Source organism: Sphaerodactylus townsendi, linkage group LG01 (assembly GCF_021028975.2).
Source record: "Sphaerodactylus townsendi isolate TG3544 linkage group LG01, MPM_Stown_v2.3, whole genome shotgun sequence".
In the NCBI taxonomy this organism is placed as follows: domain Eukaryota; kingdom Metazoa; phylum Chordata; class Lepidosauria; order Squamata; family Sphaerodactylidae; genus Sphaerodactylus; species Sphaerodactylus townsendi.
Window position 1 is genome coordinate 87023260 of NC_059425.1, and position 21590 is coordinate 87044849.

General features: G+C 40.5%; 1 protein-coding gene across 1 annotated transcript in view; it reads left to right on the plus strand.

Annotated features, from left to right (window-relative positions):
- Positions 1-20378, plus strand: part of EGLN1 (egl-9 family hypoxia inducible factor 1) — a 29277-nt gene extending 8899 nt beyond the window's left edge. Inside the window, exons 2-3 of the mRNA XM_048486171.1 lie at positions 17458-17577; positions 20235-20378. Coding sequence (XP_048342128.1) covers positions 17458-17577; positions 20235-20375 — 261 coding nt within the window. The 3' untranslated portion in view covers positions 20376-20378. The remainder of the gene's footprint in view (positions 1-17457; positions 17578-20234) is intronic.
- Positions 20379-21590: the final 1212 nt, after the last annotated feature.

Genomic DNA, 21590 nt, shown 5'->3' on the forward strand with positions numbered 1-21590 from the left:
GTGAGGAAGATATTAGTTTTGCCTTTCCTAAATTGCTGGAGAGCATTAACTGAGGTTGCTGTGTGAGAGAACAGTGTGTGAGGGTGAGTGGATGCCTACCACCTCCTGGGGAGAGGTTTCTATGTGTTCTTTTGTTTGTTACTGAGGGAGGGTCTGATTGCTGGTCCCATGTTGCTGTGCCTATTCGAGAGGTGGGGACTGGGAGCCTTTGAATTGTAAAGCTCCTCCTCACCACAGGGTGAGAGCTAAAGGACTCTTGCCTGGGAATCAAGCCTAGAGCCCCTATAAGTTGTTAAGAAGCTTTTACGTTGTTGTGCTTGTTACTACTTTGGACTTGGGTACATATTTGGTCAGGTCTGAAAGTTTCAGGTTAAGTCAACACACCAAGGTATTTTGGAAGGGAATGATAAATGCTCATGGACCATTTCCAGTCACCTGCAGGAAGTGTACTATGTTTGTTTTCCTCCAATAGGACAAGATTGACTTCACTTGTCAGAAGCATAAGTTGATAGGGCTTTAGAGGAGAAAGTTCAGCACCTGGAGGAAAAGATTATTGTTCTTCATGAGACCAAGGAAGGGGAGGGTTTCATTAACAGAAGCCTTATGCCCTGCATAGAGAGACCAGTCAAAGGATCAACAGGGTGATGGACTGCCCTGATGAGATTCCTAGTGTGTTACGCATGACCCAAAGGCATATAGCAAGACAGCACTCAGTGACATTAGAACTCAGGAATCAATTCAAGGCCCTTGTGATGGCAGCAGAGGCAGAAAAACTGCCAGTGGAAGAATCACAAACATAAGGAAGACAGAGGGAGGAAGGCAGGGGATACAAAAAAAATGGTACTGGAAGGAAAAGCGAAGTGTTGGTCAGAGGTGATTCCCTGCTGAGGAGAATGGAACATCATGTGCCCAGGCTTTACTCTTCTGGCCTGAGAGGTGTGTTGCTTGTCAGGGGTGAAAATTAAAAGGATTATAGATTGGATCCCAAAACTGATCAAAGCTACAGCTCATTACCCATTTATGTGGGTATCCATGTGGGAACCGACAGCACAGCCATGAACTCTATCAAAAGCATTAAGGCTGACTGTAAAACTCTCAGCAGGAAACTGAAAGGAATGGGGGCACAGGTGATGTTCTCTTTGATTTTTCATATCAGAGGAAGGGAATGCAATGGAAGATAATTGAGGTGGACCACTGACTGTTGGTGGTTCTGGCAGAAGCGATTTGGATTTTGGCACCACAGTATGATCTAGTGCACAAAATGGTCAGGGGAAAATGTAATTTCCAGAAACCTGGGAAGGTTGATCAAGAGGGCTTTAAACTGACAATTCACGGGGAAGGAGATGACCAACATAGGGATTTAAATGGAGAGCAAACAGCAGAGGCCCAGGTCTAATGCAGATGGAGGTGTGGGACTTTGGGTGCCAATGTCCAAAGCTTGGGCAATCAGAGGAACAGCTTGAGCTTCTAATGCAGACAAAGGGATATGATTTAGTAAATATTACAGAGACTTGGTGGGATGATTCCCGTGACTGGAATGTAGTCGTGGATGGATATTAGTGGTTCAAGAAAAACAAAATAGGTCAAAGAGGAGGCAGAGTGGTGCTGTACGAGAGGAGAGAATTTGCTTGTCATGAAATACTAGAGCAGGAGGGTGACAGCCCAGTGGAAACTGTCTGGGCAAGAACAAAGGAAGGACAGACAAACAGTATTGTGGTTGGGGTCTGCTACAGACTTCCTGACCAGGGTAAGGTGGTAGATGTTGCTTTCCTTGAACAGCTTACAGGGCATTCAAACAACATGGCCAGATAGTTATGGGTGACTTCAGCTTCCATGATGTGGCTGGAAAACAAACTCTGCAAAGCATACATAGTCTCTCAATTCCTTACCTGCCTGGCCAACAAGCTCTTTCATGAAATGGTAGAGAAAGTTAGGAGTTGAGCCACACTCGATTTTTTTTATTGACCAACATGCACGAGATGGCAGATGGAGTGAAGTTGGTAAGGACCATAGGGGGAAATGACCATATCCTCCTATAATTCCTTTTGCTCTAGAGGCTCAAGGAAGTTTGTAGCCTTACATGTATGTCAGATTTTTAATAGGGCAGACTTTAATAAACTCAGGGATGTTGAGAGTCATTCCATGGGCACGGCTGCTGGAAGGGAAAGCGCAGGTGAAGGGTGGGCTCTCCTAAAAAGAAGTGTTCTTGCAAGTTCAAGTCATTCCTGTTCCAATAAGAAGGAAACATGCTAGGAGGAGCCAATTTGTGGGTGAAATGAGAACTCCATGACGAGCTAAGGAAAAAGGGGGAAATTGTTAAGAAATGGAGGGAAAGGCTTGCCTCTAAGGAAGAGTATTTGCAGGTTGTTAGGCACTGTAGGTCAGTTATCAGAGAAGCCAGAGCTCACAGTGAGCTGAGGCAGGCCAGGGAAACTTGCTACAAGAAAAGCTTCTTCATATATGTGAGGAGCAAACGTAAGATAAAAGAGACAATAGGCCCACTGTTGGGTGAGAATGGAGAAACTCTGACAAAGGACAGAGAGAAAGCAGAAAGGCTCAATGCCTAGTTTGCTTCAGTTTTTCCCTGTAGAAGAGAACAGGCTTATCTATAGATGTTAGTAGGCAAGCCATAGCATCATGACTGCTGATTGGCATGGACATAGAGGTAGGTGAGAAACAATTGGTTGCATTGGATGAGTACATTACCTCTTGGAGAACTGGAGATATGCCACAAGATCAGAGGAGGGCAAATATTATCCCTTTTTTCAAAAACGGGAGGAGAGATGGACTTCCAGGGAAGATGGCACTTTAAACAGATTGAGCTTCTTGGAGCTCTCTGCCGCACTTTACTGAAAGGGGTGATTGCTAGCATAAGAGCAGACAGGGTCTGTCTCTCTCCTCCCCAGGAAGCTCTTGGTTTAAAATAAGGTTAAACTTATTTGCAGACAATATTTTAGTAATAACGGTGAATCCGGCTGATACATTGAAAGAATTAAAAATAATTCTAGAAGACTTTCAGAAATATTCAGGATTAAAAGTCAACATGGAGAAAACAGAAATAATGGGGGTTAATGTGGAAAAAAGAAAATTAGAGAGAGAATTAGTAAAAAAGAAGATTAAATATTAGGGTATTACAATAACACATAGAAAGGAGAAGATGTTTAAATATAATTATGAAGCAAGGTGGAAAAAATATTAAAACAAATAAAAGAATGGGATAAGAAGACCTTATCGATTACAGGAAAAATCAAAGCATTAAAAATGTGTATAATGCCAAAAATATTTTATTTCGAACTCTTCCGTTGGAAATTAAGAAGAAACAATTTGAGGAATGGGATAGAAAGGTGAAAGCTTGGGTCTTTAATAATAAAAAACCAAGAATCGTGAATAAGATCATATATGTGACAAAAAATTATCTAGGTTGGGGGATTCCAAAAATGCAAGAATATTATGAAGCATTCCAGATTAAGAGTCTGATGAGTATAAACGAGGATAATGTCAAAAAATGGGTTAAGTTTGAAAATGAAATAAACGAAGGAGTTGGTGCACATGGTATTTTCAATAAAGAGTTAAAGAAAGGAAATAAAAAAGCAATAGGACCAAGAAAGGTCTTGCTAGATATATGGGGAAAATGGAGAAGTAAATGGATGCCTGGAACCCTGGATGTGGCACCTTTGGGAAGTGTGGTTGGCAAAGAAGGAAAAAAAGTGATAAAAATATTGAAAAGAAAAGGAATTCAAACTGTGGCAAATTTGATTAGGGAAGGAGGAAAAATTATGACATTACAAAATTTTATAGAGATAGGAGGAAACGAGAACTGGTTGGTTTTGAGAGGCATTTGGGAAAGGATAAAGGTTTCACGGTTAAAAGGAGAATGTATAATGTCGAAATGTCTGGAACTATATGGAAAATGCAAAGGGAAAATTCTAGGGCATATATACAAATATATGGTAGATGATAAAGAATTCATGATAAGAACATTAAAACAAAAATGGGAGAAGGAAGGATTTCTAGGCATTGGTAATACTGAAAAATTAATAGACAGTTGGAAAAATATAAAGATTGAGCAATCTATGGAGTTAGAAAGAAAAGTGATATTAAAATGGTATAGAATACCAAAACAACTAGCATACATGATAAAAGGACTTAGTTCTATATGCTGGCACTGTGGAGACCAAGAGGCATATTATAGTCATATGTGGTTAGAATGTGCAGAAGTAAAAAAAATTTGGACAATGGTATTGTTATATATCGAGAAACTAGTGAAGATAAACATTGAATTAAATAATGACTTAATGTTCATGGACGTAATGGAAGACAGAAGGGTGGATAAACAATATAGTTATATGTATAAAATAATGATTAAACAGCACATGCAACAATAGCCTTGGGCTGGAAAGAAAAGAAAAAATGGACACTTCAGAAATGGTTAGAATATATCTGGGAACAAGTGACACTTGATATTTTCGATATATTAACCAAAAATAAGATGTGGCAAGATAAACAGAATTAAATTTTGAAGATATGGATAATATATGTGGACTGGATAAAAGAAGCTTGAGTCAATGAAGAAATATGGGAGAAGAGGCTACAGAGAATGAACTTACTGCTGTTTGTGTGACAAAACTATGAAGAAGAAATAATGGGGGGAGGGAGAAAAGGGGGAAAGTATTGTTTGAAAATGTATGAAGAAGGAAATTACTATGAACTGTAAAATTCAAATGATACAATAAAAATTATTTAAAAATAAACAAACAAAACAGATGTTATGGACTACAATTCCCATCCGCCCCTGCCAGCATGGCCAATTGGAATGGGAATTGTAGTCCATAACATCTGGTGTGCCAAAGGTTTGCCACCACTGCTGTAGGCCGATCCTGCATTGAGCAGAGGGTTGGATTGGATGGCCTTTCTGACTCCCTTCCACTTCCATGATTCTAGTCTATGATCCACTAAATTTAGATTGTAGAAATTTGGCATCAACTAGAAATTTGAAACAGAACTGAGGCAAAGCATAGAAATTAACATGCATTAAACAATGCAAAATTGTAGTAGAATCCTACTTAAAATAAAGATGACAGTCCATAACCCTTTAGCCAAGGATCTTTCTGAATCTTTTTGTTACAGTACAAATATATTAGCTGTATAGAAAAGAACTCTTAAATAGCTCAGTTTTTCACAATTGATAGAGAGCTGGAAGAATGGGAGCCTTGATGAGGTAGGGACCACAAGGGAGAATGCACGTGAACTGGCAGTTATTGATTTTGTACATTGACTCCCGCAGAACCCCCAACCCAAATAGGTGAATTTATTGCAGTGGAGCCTTGCAAATTGGGGTGAATAAACAGAAACACTCTGGACAGGGGCTATGAAGTGCTTTGTGTGTGATAGCCAACAGCTTAAATTGAGCTTGGGAGCTGAGGGAGTGACCACAGAATGGAAGTAATGCTCATGGTCCATCTAGTTTCCAATAATAGTTGAGCTTTGGCATTTTGCACCAGCAGGAGTTGATTTTGAAGGGAGACAATGTAAAGTACATTAGGGTAGTCTAGTCTTGGCATTACTGTGGCATGGATCCAGGTGGCCAGATCAGCCATGTCAAGGTGGGGGGGACATATTTCATGCTAGACTGAGTTGGTCAAAAGGTTTTTTTGCAGCTTCGTTGACTTGCTTCTCCACCAGTAATACTGGATCTAGTCTAACCCTATGCTTTTAACTGCGTTAGAAAGGCTCAGCGGAACCCTGTCGGAAGTGGAGAGCTCAGTGTCATTAAGATCGCTGCCTTCTTAACCATCATTACATTTGTTTTTTCAGGGTTTAGTTTCAGTTTGTTCAATCTTAGCCAGTCAACCACAGCAGCCAGGCAGCCATTCAGAGCTTCTTTCACATCTCTAGGAGATATGGATAAGGATGTATAGAGCTGGATATTGTCAACATATTGATGACAGCCAGTACCAGAACTGTGAGTGATTTGTCATAAGCGCTTTCCATACAGATTGAAAAGGATGAGGAATAGCCAAGGTAAGTGAGTAAGGAAATGCACAGACCTTTGTGGGTTTTCTGGGCTATGTTGCCATGTTGGTTTTTGTTCCTAATATTTCACACGCATCTATGGCTGGCATATTCAGATGTGTTTCTCTCCATGGCAGGCCTCTGAAGGTGCCAGCCGTAGATGTGGGCAAAACTTTAGGAGCAAAAACTACCAGTCCATGGCTACATGGTCCAGAAAACCCACAACAGCTGATAGATTCTGTGAAAGCAGATTTTCCTAATTAAACGACTTTATTTCTACAGGCACAAACACAGGGTAGACTATGCTAAATAAACAAGAGAAATGCTACAAAATGTTCTTACAAACCATGGCACATCTTATCTTTGTTGATTGTATATGCTCCCTTTCCTAGATTTCCTGTGCACATGCAAACACCTTTAGCATCATTTCTCTCTATCATCTCAGCAACACCACTGTGTGAAGTATCCACTGAACCCCAAACAAAGGGAGAGCTCTCCTTTTCAGAACCTTGCCAACATGGATTTCAGGGGCCTTAACCAATCTAGGTGCCAGGTCCCAGGGCTCTAGCCTGCCAGATCATGAACCCTCTGACCAAGAAATGTTAACATATCAAAAAGCCAGCATGTTTTCCCTTCCAGTTGTAAATTGTGCTCTCTATCCTGGAAAAGAAACCTTTCCCACATTCTTCCTGCCAGTGTCCTCTTCCATCATCACAATTGTCACAGCAGCTCTTGCCTCTCTGCCTTTCACCCATAACAACTGATACATCATTTTTTTTGTAGAGGTGATTATTTTAGTAGTGGACAGATGACTCCTCTTTTGAGAGGCTGAAGAAAGGCACTCTAGGTTAGTGACTGATTTATAAAAGATATTGTCTGTGTGATCCTCATATAATTTTACCAGCCAAGATGGGCAACTGTCTAAGGTGCAGTTTCCAGTATCTTGTCAATATCTGCCCTAGAAACTGGGTCAAAATGGTGTATAAAAATACTCGCTGATGTATAAGGCATTTCTTCTGGTTGGTCTACATTACAGTCAGCATCCAGCTTGGAGGAAATAACCAATATTTTATCAGCAAAAATCTTTACAAAAGTATCACAACAAATTGTTGGTCCCTGAGACAATGAAGGATCAGATATTAAGATCTGCAGATGCTGAATTACCTTGAACAACTGAGATGGTTTTGAACTAGCAGATGCAGTAATAGCAGATAAGTAACAACCACTTATTGGGTCTTCTAGTGGGCTCTATAGGTTGACCTCTGGTAATCCAGGGGTCCAGATTTCACTCCAAGGGTGGGAAAAGTTGACGAGGGGTGACTTTGTTGATAGCTTCAAGGAGTTTCACATTTCAGTCTCCCACAACAGCCTCAACAGAGCATGTATTTGGAATTTTAAAATCCCATGGAATTCTGGAATCCGGTAGGACCTATGAGCTTCCATCAGCAGACCATTTTAATCAGGCCCTTTCTCCAGTGCTGCTTTTAAGCAAGTTTTGCGAAAGATTTACAAAATCTTTCTACAATACAAGCAAGTTTTACTTAAAAAGAAAACAGAATGTTTGGTATTTTGGGTGTTATCTTCTGCCTTCAAAGAAAGAAAGAGTTTTGGAACACAGAAGGAACGCAGGCGCCAGTTGCAATGGTTCCTTATAATTGCAGCCATTAGAAAAGTTGGTTTCTTCCATGTATTTTTATGTTGCACTTTCTCAAATACTTTTAGTTTTATTCAATATTATATCCCAGATAAAGTTACTTTTCAGTTATTCCAACCTGCTGCAAATCAATTTATTAAAGTTATGTGATTTCTTTGGTCGGCAGATGGCAGGCATGCATATGCCGTGGTTTAGAATCACACCCCCTTCACAAGCCTCTGCTGGGAGAGACACAGAACATCAAAGATAACGTTTACACAGAAAATACCCTTTAAGCTATCTTCATGTACTGAGGAAATTTGCCTTTGTTTAAAGAACAGAATGAATTAGTATTAAGTTGTAAGTTCTAGAACATGTTATTCCTGGGTTATTTTATATCATTGATAGGGGAGGCCAATGCAAATAGCCTTTTTTGTGATTCTGACCATTTGTACCAATGGATCAGTCAAATGTGCAACCAAACTGTTATTTAGGATTTTGAAACCATGCTGACGATACTCCCAACAGATAACATAAGGATGTTTATTTTTAAAGTGTCAATGAAATATGCCAGTTTTCGCAGTGTATGGTTTTTTGATGCACTGTTAGCAAACTCCTCATGAATTCTGCCATATAAAGGGGTCTCTGGGTCTGTAACACAGAGCTTCTCTCCACTGCTACTTGCTATTTTGTTAGTCTGAATAAAATCTTGTTTATTCATTCACATCTCGCCTTCTGGTATGTCACTGTCCTCCCACCAGGAACTGGTAGCCAGACTCTGTTGCTTCTGGTGCAATAGAGTCTAGAAACCCCTGGTGGTTCATATGCAAATCCAGGGGATCTGAAATCCTTTGCAAGGACACAGAGCAAACACCTTCAGATAATGTGAAAACAGAGCCCTGTCAGTTTTCTGTGAATGCAGACAGGGATACTCCACCTCAGCTGAAGGGTATGGATTTGATTGCCTCCTCTTTTGAAGATCAGAAGACTCCCTATCTTCCAGATTACCTTAGAACAGTAGTCAGAAATGCCCTAAATAGTTGCTGAAATGCAATAACTCAGCCCTTAAAATCTCACAATTGGCTGCTTGGATAAATCATGCTAGTTTTTGCTAGTTCCATAAAAGAGAACTACAGGTAGTCTGGACTCTTTTTCTAATGGCAATATTCATCTGAATCCCAGAAGCACAGGATTTTGTTTTGTTTGTTTGTTTTTTGTGAGATACTAGTTTTCTGTTTCTATGAGCAACTCTGAAAGTTTTGGGGGCCTTCAGATGCCCTTGAGCTAGAAGTGATTAACTAATCTAGAATCTTCTTGCTATCTGTGGCTCAAAATATCTTCTTTCAAGGGATGAGATTGATTAGAAGGCCTTCTGAGCTGTGGCCCCATAGAGTCAGCTGCCCTCTGAGACTTTATCTTGTAGACGATGTTAAGACAATTCAGACATTTTATTTAAACTGGCATTTAAAGTGAGGATCATAGTAACTACAGTGTATTGTTTGGAAAACAGTCCTCTTTGAGGTAAATGTGGCTTAATGCTTACTTTAAAAGGGGACTGGAAAACTCTGAGGGAAAAGAGGGAAGCATGGGGAGACGTGATGATGTAAAATAAAAATAAGGTGTCCCTAGCTTGTTAAAGTTTGAGAACCACTGCCCTTTTCTTTTTTTAAAGAAACCCAACTGGATAGGAAATAATAATTTCAACTTTTAGCATACTGAACAGAACTTTAAAAACTGCTATAGAGGAATAGTAATAGCTCTTTTAATTTTTGTCAGCTTTTATTTTGTTAAAAAAGGATTGTTCTAAACTGATGTAGGAGTGTGTCTCCATTGCATGGCCTTTCCTTGATAAAAGCCAGAAATAGAACATAAGGAATGTTGCTGTTTTAAGAATGAGGAATGTTGGCAGAAGTGGCTTCAAGGAAGCTCCACTTTTGCTTCTGTACTGGATACCTGGCTTTAATCAGATTTGTTCTCTGAAATGCATGTCAAGAAACTGAATCACTCTATGCAATTTCTTGTGCTGTCAAACATTGGTTCAGGCTTTTAGGCCTACAGTAAAATTAAGTGGAAATAAACTATACTGTGCTTATAATATAGCTGAGATAAGGATCAGTTACTGGAAGTAAGAAACTGTTTCAGTCCCAACTCTCAAGGTCTTCGAGGTTGAAGAACAGGGGAGACACATTCCAATTAATTATTTTATAAATTCAGTTTCGTTGCGATCTGTTAGGAAAAGGAAGTTTTAAGTGTGCAGGTGACTCGTATCTTGTACCTCTGACCAGTGGTGGGATCCAAAAATTTTAATAACATGTTCCGATGGTGGTGGGATTCAAACAGTGGCACCGCTGCACACATGCACCTCCAGTCCCTATTGGGCAGGGAGGTTGCTTTAGTAACCCCTTCTCGGCACTCAGAAAAAATTAGTAACCACTTCTAGAGAAGTGGTGAGAACTGGTTGGATCCCACCGCTGCCTCTGACCCTTTTGGTTACCTAGGTAGCAGCTAGGTTACATCTGACATCACCAGGCGCAGATCTGATTGGCCATCGCACCTTGGCTATCTCAGATGCTCTGCCCATACTTTAGCCTTCTCAGCCCAAGTTTTGAAGAAGGCCAGGTGTTCATGATGTGAATGTTTAGTACTTTTTAATGTGGCTCCTTCATGTACCTTTGGACTTTGCAGAGTAAGGGCCCTGATGACTCTGGACAGAGTGGACTTTTAAATGCTGGAGGATTTTGACTGGGATAGTAGCATGTTGTATCTTGTATTTTGAACCAGTGTTATTTACTGTGTAGTTAGTCCTTTTCTCGTTGAGGTTTTACTATTTTAAATTCTCACTGCTGTTCTTGTCTTTGAAATATTCTTGCACAATTTTAATAAATTTCCTTAATTATATATTTTGTGTTTTTATTTTCAGATAGTTTCAATCTAATTCTAATACATAGGCTACACCTTCCAGGTTAATTGTTGTGAAACTCATGCAGCAAGTGGTCTCTTTTGCAGGGTGACTTTCTTGATTTTAATCCAAGGAAGTTTGGAAACTTGTCCCTTGGCTTCTGGCTGTTTGGTTCGACAAAGGGGCTGGTAGCAGCTATCAAGAATAAGGTGTGAGGATTTATACTCCAGAGAATTGTGATTTTGTGTTTTCTGACCTCTAAAAAGATAATTAATTCCCTTGGACTACTGGGTTCTCCACAGTGGAAGGATCGGGTTTAAACAAAAATTATAATCACATGCTTTCAAACTAATATTTCTGGGACCTAAGAAAAAAACATTTACAGAGCAATCCAAATCCCAGAGGCAGCTGGGGATGGTGCCTCTCCCACTCTGCCCTGCTGCCTCCAGTGGTCTTTCAGGTAGCACAGGGAGGCAGAAAAACCAAAATGCCTGAAAGTCCTCCATAGGAGAAAACAGAATAAGTCTGTCCTTCCCACCACTGGTGTTCCTGGGTCAAAAGCCTGATGGGAGCCAACTAATGTTGACTCCACCTCAGGTAATGCCCCTGGGCCCCCCCCCCCCCCCCAGTTGTGCCAGCTTACAAGTTAAGCCGATGCAACTCTGGAAGCAGTGGTCAGAGGTGAGTTGGCACCATGAAGCTCTGTGGCACTTGCCTGCCTCCCTGTTTGTTCTCCCAGTTGGCGTAAATGTCACTTATGCTGGGCAGGAGGGCAAACATCAGTGCAAGCCTGTGCCATCTCCTAAAATAATCCCCCCCCCCCCAAACTGGATTGGGCTGTTATTTTTGGTTGGCATAAAAGTATAAAGGGTTTTTCATTAACTATTCTGTTCGCTCATCCTGATTGCTGCTTACTGGCCCAGGCGCCCCTGGTTCTCTGCAATCAGAGAACATCAGGAACAACCTCCTTACAGACTACCAGAGAATCCAGACCTCCTACATCAGGGGCCACTTCAACATCCCAATCCCGAATAGCTGTGTCTAACCACGTGGCTGTTGAACGGCAATGGCTGAAGGACAAAGGTTACTCTCAGTGAGTCACTGACACCATGCTTGCTTCATGCCACCCCTCGACGGTCAGGATCTATAACACTTCATGGAAAGTTTTTGTCCGTTGGACCTCTCAGAAACAGGTAGATCTATTACTGCCACCTCTTTCAGCAGTCCTTGATTTCCTGCAGGACTGTTTCAATCGGGCCTACGTAGTGCCACACTCAGGAGACTGGTGGCAGCCCTCGCTATGGTCTGACCCCCCTTCCAAGGACTATCAATCACCCAACACCCGGACGTGATTCGATTCCTAAAAGGGGTCCAACAAAAACAACCACCACAAACACACAGGTTTCCTTCTTGGAGACTTCACAATGTCCTGACAGCACTGACGAGGTCCCCTTTCGAACCCATACAGACCATTAACCTTCGGTGGCTGTGCATGAAAGTGCTCTTCCTTGTGGCTGTCATGTCAGCCAGAAGAGTATCAGAACTCAGAGCACTGTCAGTTAACCTTACTTGTGCATATTCCATAAAGACAGGGTCATCTTAAGAATGGACCTCACCTTCAAGCCAAAAGCCAGCTCCTCCTTTCATCTGCAACAGGAGATAGTGCTTCCCATCTTTTGTCCGCAACCCAAAAAAAACTTTGGCATAACTTGGACGTTAGATGGGTTCTCAAAGCCTTTATCATCCAAATGGACACTATTAGACAAACGGAAAGCCTCTTCATCAATACATCGCCCCCTAACCAAATGTCCTCAGCTGCCGTCAGCTCCATTTTAAAGGCGTGTATTATTGAAGCCCACAAGGCACTCACTTTTCCAATACCAGCCGGAATCATGGCTCATTCTATTCATTCAGCCACCTCAAATGCAGCGTCTCCATCGAACAAATCTGTAAAGCGGCAATCTGGTCATCCCCATCTTCCTTCGTCAGGCACTACAAATTACACGCCTGGGGGGCCGCAGAAAGACTCATACACCAGTCACAGGAAGAATGGTGTATGAGTCAAACAAATAATAAGATAAGATCAATAAGAATAGCAATAAAGCCTTTATATTCAGGCATGACAAACTTGATTAAAAATTAACTCACTATTTAAATAATGTGTTCTAATGTAGAAGGTTTTTTTAAAAAAATTACAATCTACACTCTTAATCTAAAAAAAATCTTAAATACGTGGATTAGATATCTCTGGGTTTAGTTTGTACTTTTTCCACTTTTTAAAATTATTGATGCTTCTTAGAGAATTGCCATATGAAAATTATCTGGAAAGTTTGATTTTTAAAAATGTATTTATTTTTCTATTTGACAAGGCTTCTGCTAATTGAATTTGTTGTGGCCTCACAACACTTCCACTCTTTGGAGAAGTAAATCAGGGAGAGGATGGAGAAGGGTGAATATCTTAATTCTCCACTGTTGGGCAGAATCCAGAACATTGTGTTCTTGGTCTTTCCATACTGCTGCTCCTAAGAGGGCTTAATGAGTGCTTGCACTATTTTTAAAGTTGTCAAATTCTTGGCTCTCTCTTGGGTGAAAGAGGCAGTCCTGCTTGTAACCAATAACTAATTTTGCGTAAGATGTTGTGAAGAGAATGTCCGGTGTAAGTTGCTGTCCAAGTATTTTGGGGGGAAGGCTCCTTTATTTTCTATCTGTTGGCACTTCTCACTCCAAATCGAGTAGTCTTGCCCAGTGGTTTAAGTAATATGTGTTAAAATTATTTGATTTATGTTGTTATGGGAACCTGGTTTTAAATAAAAACTAATTTAAAATGAATCCTGTAATATTCATAGAATCCACTGTATGCAATGATGGCAAAATTTTATGTTTGACCATCTTATTGATTACACAACCATTTCAGTTTAACATACATGGGTGTGTTTTTTTGTTGCATCCTTTATGCAAGGGCGGGCGGGCTGTGCTTGTTGGTAGTGGTGGTAGTATTGGTTGGCGGGCGTAGTGAGGCTGTGCGGTGAGGCGGTAGGCCTGACTGCGCTGGCTACGGCTATCAGCCATTGGCTGGCTGGCTGGCTGGCTGGCTGGCTGGCTGGCTGGCTGGCTGGCTGGCTGGCTGGCTGGCTGGCTGGCTGGCTGGTTGGCTGGTTGGCTGGTTGGTTGGTTGGTTGGTTGGTTGGTTGGTTGGTTGGTTGGAAAATAGTGGCAAGACAGGTTGACCGTTTTGCATGGCAGCAATGACTGGACCTCTGCCCATGCAACTAAGGCAGCACTAGCAGCACTGGTGTGGCTGGTAGTGCAGGAGAAGACAACAGGCATGGCTTATGCTTGTCATTTTTCCCCAGACCTGTACAGTAACCTGCTGAGTCCAAGACAAATCCCTGAGATGCTGGCAGTACCATTGGAACTTGGTTTGCTTCAAGCATTTCTGTCCAAGTACAAATCTCATCTCTTTCTCTCTTCTCACACACACTTTTGTTTGTTGACCCATCAACATCTTCACAGGTAGATTCTGGTTTTTCCTTTGGCACTTGGTCCAGAAAGGTTGCACAATTTTTCATAGTGCATAAAATGAAATGTTCCCATCATTATCTGTCATAGAATGGCTGTTCATTTGGTGCTTGAAAGTAGTTCACAAAGGTAGTGTATGATCTTCCCAAAAGAACATGATCTCCAAGCGAAGCATATCAGGAATTCAAAATCTGGGAAGGGCATGGCTAACCTACAGATACTCTTGAACTAAAATTTATTATTTGACTTTTTTAGTGGCTCACTCTGATTGTCATTTGTTTAAGTAACTGCTGTGCTTGGTCAAAATCTGACAGGAAAAGGCCTTGTAGCTCTGTGCACGGGAGGAAATCTGCTTATTTTGACATAAAGGGGGTGTGGTACCAGATGTGGGTTTTAAAGGAAGTAGAATGTTTTTGTATATCTAGTTTTTATATAATCGTGTACATTCAGCAATCTCATTTTTCGAAGCAATTCAGAATTATGGATATGGAAAAAAGATTTTGAATTAACATGTGTTCTTTATCTGAAATTGTTCCTGGATTTCTGACATACATTTGTAATGTATTTCCACAGTCATCGTTTAATCTTTATGTAGAATAAATAACAAGGCTACTTCTCAATATCTTACCTGTGGCTTTTCTAAAAACTAACTGGTTTAATATATCATAGAAACGTTCTAGGTATTATCTTGACCAGGCTTTCCTTTTGTGACATGCTAAAGCATCCTATTTAGGATGCTGCACTTTTGTTTTTCTGTTCTCCTTGAAACTAGTGAAGTGTGGTTGGTTTTAATTCCTTGACTGGTGGGATTTTTAAATTTCAATTCCAATTCCAAAGCCTTTATTGGCATTATAAATTACAGAGTTAGTAAAAAGGGGCATTTGTCTACTAACTGAGACATTAAAACATTAAAATACATTAAAACAACGTTGAACATTCACAACCATGCCTTGTAAACCGCACACATAAAATAATTTAGCCGTTACTACTATGTATTTTTAAATTCAGTATGTGTCTTTGAAAACATTGCAACTATCTTTGCCTTTGTAAAGTAATTCTATTGGGAAAAGGATTCATTCAGTCATGGTCTAGGGCAGCTTTTCTCAGACTGTGTGTGCAGACCCTCACAAGTCCTTCATAAGGACAGTTGATGACCCCTCACACCCATCTGGCTATTGTGAAGCAGAGCCATCTCATGAGGCAGTAAGTCTCAGATGAAAGGGACAGCATCATCTTCCCCTACTGATAGGTTGCAATCCTAAGAACACTTTCCTGGGAGGAAGTCCTACTGGATAAAAAGGGACATATTTCTGAGTAGACTTGCTTGGTGTTGCTCTCATAGTCACCTAACTTCCAGATCATCATGCAGCACTAGCCAGAGAACATGGCTTAGCCCTAGAACTCTGTTGGTTGTGCGGCACCAAGGCAGTAACAGTCCTACTATAGTCACTCTAGTTTCTTAAGGTATAAAACTGAACTATTTTAAAACTTGTATTTATCAATATGAAAGATTTTATCACAGACAATCTATTCTGTATCCATTGGCAATTATAGTCAGTGATAGTTTTGAATAGAATGTGGGTGGTTTTGTATGACACGGGCTTTTTTCTGCCCCCCCACCCCCACCCGGGGCCCTTCCCACTTACATTAATGTGGCCTTTCTGATTAGAAATTGAGCAATGAAATGTCTTCCTGGCATAAAATTTCTTCCAGTCAACCAGTGAGATTGATTACCATTTCAGTCAATAACTTTTAAGTTGTGGCTTGATAGAATCAGCTTTCTTCTGATGCAAGATTATATAAACCAAGGCCCCCAAGCTTTTTGAGGTTCAGACACATTTTGAATTCTGACACAGAATGGTTGGTTAGCAACAAAATGACTGCCACAAAATGGCTGCTGCAGAAGGCAACAGTTGCCACAAAATGATTTCCACAGTTTAACTTCAGTAACACAGGGCAGATCCTTGTGGGTTGGTGGTAGCTGCTGCCAAAACAACATTTTTAAAAACTGCATAGCCAGTCAGATCTCCAATATTCAGTCAGAAGCCTTGCTGGACAAAATCCCCTCCTACTTCTTAGAAAAACTTGATGGGCACCAGAAAAAATGTCATCAGGCATCATGATGCCCATAGGACCATGTTGGGAACCCCTAATATAGAAGGAGGAGGAAGAGTTTGGATTTGTATCCCGCTTTTCTCAATAATAAGGAGTCTTTAAGTGACTTACAAACTCCTTCCCTTTCTCTCCCCACAACAGACACCTTGCGAGGTATGTGGGGTTGAGAGAGTTCAGAGAGAACTGTGACTATCTCAAGGACACCCAGCAGGCTTCCTGTGTAGGAATTGCATAATGTGTGTATAATGTAGGTTTTGTTATGCAACAGTCTTGCTGACAATAATTTGGAAAGTTTTATTTTTCTATTAATACATGATATACTAGGTCATAGATAGGAAACTAGGAAAAACTGTTGGAATTGTTCTGCCTAGTTAGCATTATGGTAAATGACTTCTAGACAGTTGATATTAATGTTTTTACAAAAATGATTCACTGATTTTGTATGGAAACTGGAAAAAAATGGGACAACAACAGTAATGGAGTCCAGAAGTTGGTTTTTTGTGGACAAGTTTTGTTCAGACAGAATAAAAAGCCACAGATTCCCCCACAAGATCAGAAATTCCCTTCTGGCAGTGGAATCTGATACTTTCCTTCTATGAAAAGTTTCCTAGGCACCTTGTTCTCATAGGATTTCTTTTTGACAGATACTCATGTATTAGAAGTAATTATTTTTAAACTAGAACATAAGATAAATCATGCTGGATCATACCAAGGCCCATCAAGTCCAGAAGTCTGTCCACACAACAGTCAACCAACTGAAGAACACCAGAACTTTTAGGTGCTGTTAAATTTAGATGCGATTCAGTAACTTGTGTGGTACAAAATAAAGCAAAAAAAAAACCTAAGTACTTTCCTTACCTCAATGCTATAGAATCCACAAAGAAATGACTTTCTTAGGGAATTCTATACGTCCTTCTAATATGAATCTTTTGAATACCAAAGAATGTTACATTGAACCTCTCATACTGCTGTTGTGTGTCCTCTCTGCATGTGCCTGTTTGGGTCCATAATTGTGAAGGACATTGCATTGGAACCTTCTGGAACCAAATCTTCCAGACTGACAGAAACAACTTTTTAAAAGAAATATGCTTATTTGTTTATTAAATTTGGGCTTATTTTCATTCAATTCAGGCTTTTTACATAAATCTAGATTTCTTCCTTCTCAGAAGTAGCCACTAAAAAGGATAAAAGCAGAAAAGGACTATGAAAACTCACATGTAGAGATAGAGGGGGAAATTGCCTTTCTATTCATAAGCTAATTTTTTTGTTTAAATTACAGGCAATGGTCGCTTGTTATCCAGGCAATGGAACAGGATATGTGCGTCACGTTGATAATCCAAATGGAGATGGAAGATGTGTCACATGTATATATTACCTTAATAAAGACTGGGATGCCAAGGTACATTTGTTTGAGAAGTCTTTGCATGTTTAAATAGTTAAACATGGATTTTTAAATTTGTTTGGATAGCTGGTTTACTTTTAACCTGAAATGATTATGCATATTGTATAAAGAGAACACTGTTTTCACATATCTCCCTCTTGAAATCACCTGAGGGACACATATTGAGCAGAACTGTACTCACTCTGCTCCACATTATGTATTCTCTAGTAGCCTAGAGAGTGTGATTCCACAGCATACTAAAGTTGTTGTAAAAGCCAGTTCTCACTGCCCTGAATAACCCTGGCTAGCCTGATCACATCAGGTCTCAGAAGCTAAGCAGGGCCAACCCTGGCAAGTATTTGGATGGGAGACCTCCGAGGAATACCAGGGTTATGATGTGGAAGCAGGAAATGGCAAACTACTGAACATCTCTTACCTTGAAAATCCCACCAGGGGTCACCATAAGTCAGATGTGATTTGCTGGGAAAAAAAGAAAAAAGAGCAAGTTCAGTGTAAAAGTAAGAAGTAGGCTTGGTTAGTAATACAATTCTGAGATATTTTTTACCCTATTAAATTATATTTGGTTCCAGAAGTCAAAATATTAATAAAAGAGGTTAACATAATTTTATGTGGAGAATGGAGATAGTTCATTCCGCTGTCGAACAGCTCTTACTGTCAGGAAGTTTTTCCTGATGTTTAGGTGGAATCTCTTTTCCTTCACCTTGAACCCATTACTCTTAGTCCTAGTCTTTGGAGCAGCAGAAAACAAGCTTGCTCCCTCACCAACATGACATCCCTTCAAATATCTAAACATGGCTATCATGTCACCTCTTAGCCTTCTCTTCACCAAACTAAACATACCCAGCTCCCCAAGTCTCTCCTCATAGGGCATGGATTCCAGACCTTTTACCATTTTTGTTGCCCTCCTCTGGACACGTTCCAGCTTGTCAATATCCTTCTTGAATTGCGGTGCCTAGAACTGTACACAATATTCCAGGTGAGGTCTAACCAATGCAGAATGGAGAGGTACTATTACATCCCTCAATCTAGACACTATACTCCTATTGTTACAGCCCAGAATCGCATTGGCTTTCTTGACCACTGTATCACACTGCTGACTCATGTTCAGTTTGTGGTCTACTAAGACTTCCAGATCCCTTTTGCATGTAGTGTTGTTAAGCCAGGTGTCACCCATCTTATATCTGTGCATTTCATTTTTATTGCCAAAGTGTAGTATCTTACATTTATCTCTATTGAGATTCATTTTGTTTGTTTTGGCCCAACTCTGTAATCTGTCCAGGTCATTTTGAACCAATAGACAACTTGATACTACACAACTTGGATGACTCACCCAGGACTGGTGGCTTGGTACTGTTCAACAGCTTTCACCCAATAAAAGCTAATGTAGTGTAGTGTTTAGAGTTTGACTAAACTGTCCGAGACTCAAATCTTAACCCCAGTTCGCCATGGAAGCTTGCTAGGTGACCTTGGGCCACTCACCTATTCTCAGCCCAAATTACCTCACTGAGGTGTTATGAGGATAAAATGGAGAACAGAATCGTAATATAAATTGTTTTGGTTTCCCATTGGAGAGAAAGGTGGGGTATAAAGGAAATTAGGTTGGTGGGAAGGAGAGAAGAAAACAAGGAAAGGAGAGAGGAGGGGGGGAAAGGAAACCATGGGGGCTCGGATATGAGAAGCTGAAATGATCTTTGTAAGTCCTTCACAAGTTCCTTTCTGCTCTACTGAGCCTGGCTGCCAGCACTGAAAAATGGGCCATGGTTTTCCTAGGTAGAGCCTGCCAGGGGAAGGGAATTAACAAATGCTAAAAATAGGGAGTAGAGAAAGGTTGGCCAGCTGGTGAGTTCCCAGGGAAGCAACAGGAGGCCATGGGGAATTTGAGGGAAGCAAAATGGTGGATGGATGAGATGCCTTCCACATGTCCTTCTAGGTTCCCTGCTTTTTTGTGGGTGTATGGGTATATATACAAATAGCACAGAGATTGAATGTTTGCATGAACAAAAGAACCTTCCCAGAATGCTTTTATTTTTCTCTTTAAAAAAGAAAAAGTGCATGGTGCTACAAAGGCTAAAACGGCTTCCATCATTCCCCTCTCCTCTATTTTATCCTCACAACAACCATTTGAGGCAGGTTAGGCTGAGAGTATTTGACTAGCCCAAGATTAGTCACCAAGCAGATCTTGGCAGACCATGGCAGAGTGGGGATCTGAATCGAAGATCCCAGGTTGAGACTAACCTTTACACCAGTTTACTTTATGTGCATGTACAGAAGAAATGATATACTTCTACACCGCAAACATAATCTTCTTAAGGGGAGCAGCAGTGGCGTAGTGGTTAAGACCAGGTGCACTCTAATCTGGGTTTGATTCCCTGCTCTGCCACTTAAACTGTGGAGGCTTATCTGGGAAATTCAGATTAGTCTGTGCACTCCAACACACGCCAGCTGGGTGACCTTGGGCTAGTCACAGTTCTTCGGAGCTCTCTCAGCCCCACCCACTTCACAGGGGGTTTGTTGTGTGGGGGAAAGGGAAAGGAGTTTGTAAGCCCCTTTGAATCTCCTATAGGAGAGAAAGGGGGGATATAAATCCAACTCTTCTTCTTTTTCTGTTTCATAATTACATATTTAACCATCATTGCATTTGAATTCGGTTTAAGGTAAATGGCGGTATTCTGCGAATATTTCCAGAAGGCAAAGCCCAGTTTGCTGACATTGAACCTAAATTTGATAGACTGCTATTTTTCTGGTCTGACCGCCGCAACCCTCATGAAGTACAGCCTGCGTTTGCTACAAGGTAAGATGAATAAGTTAGTACCGTGTTTCCCTGAAAATAAGACAGTATCTTATATTAATTTTTGCTCCCAAAGATGCGCTATGCCTTATTTTCAGGGGATGTCTTATTTTTCCGCTCCACAGCTGCATGCTCTGGTCAACGGGCATGCTTCCAAAACAAAAACTTTGCTACGTCTTACTTTCGGGGGATGCTTTATATTTAGCACTTCAGCAAAACCTCTACTGCGTCTTATTTTCAGGGAATGTTTTATTTTCGGGGAAACAGGGTAGGTTTAGATTAGAAAAAGAGTAGGAAGGAATTGGCAAAACATGTTAACTGCATAGCTTTAAGTATGTTTGGAGAAGCTTCTTTGTAGAAAGTAATGAGTATGTAGGGTCTCTGATTGCCTAAATATTTAGAATCCGTTGCTGGTGCTTGTTGATATTGACTTTTAAACTATGGGTATTTATGGCCAAGACAGTTTGTATGTAATGTAATTTTGCTTGTACATCGCCCTGAGCCAGACCTGAGAGAGCAGACAGACAGACAGACAGACAGACATTGGGATCATAGCTGCATTAGTAGTGTACTCAATTGCAATTAGTCATGGTTCAATAGATATCAGCTCCTGTGATTTGAGAAATATAGTATGTTAAGTTAAAAAATACTGTGTTGCCTTGTGCTGTTGTGTTCCTCTCCTTCCCCTCCCCTATGTTAGAAAAAAATGGAATGTTAAAAGTGGATGGTGCAGAGATTTATCAGTGAGTCATGAATATGGGCCCTTTTTAATGTGTGTATTTGGCTATATTTTAGCAGTACTGAAAGGTAAAGGGTGAAACTGTGTTCCAAGATACTGGCATTGTTCATGGTGCAATTTCTAAGGCTGACAGAGCTGAAAAGACATGTTATATTTAGCATGAAGCACATGCTTATCACCCCCATTATCCTCTAGGAAAACATAGTGATTAGGCTTTTAAAAGTTGTCTGTATCTAAAATGAAAGTGGCATGAACTGTAACAATATTCTAAGTATTCTCCAGGTTTGCAGAAAAATCTAAACAGTTAAAAATACATTAGAGGTTTAAATTCCCCAAAATTTTCCCGTCTTTTCCTATCCTGCCTGTAGAGTTTATACTCAGGGATGGTTGTATCCCATATATTTTCCCCAGTCCGCTATGTTTCATAGATACCCACTATATCTAAATTGTCATTTAGCACCAAGAATTGCACCACCCCACCTT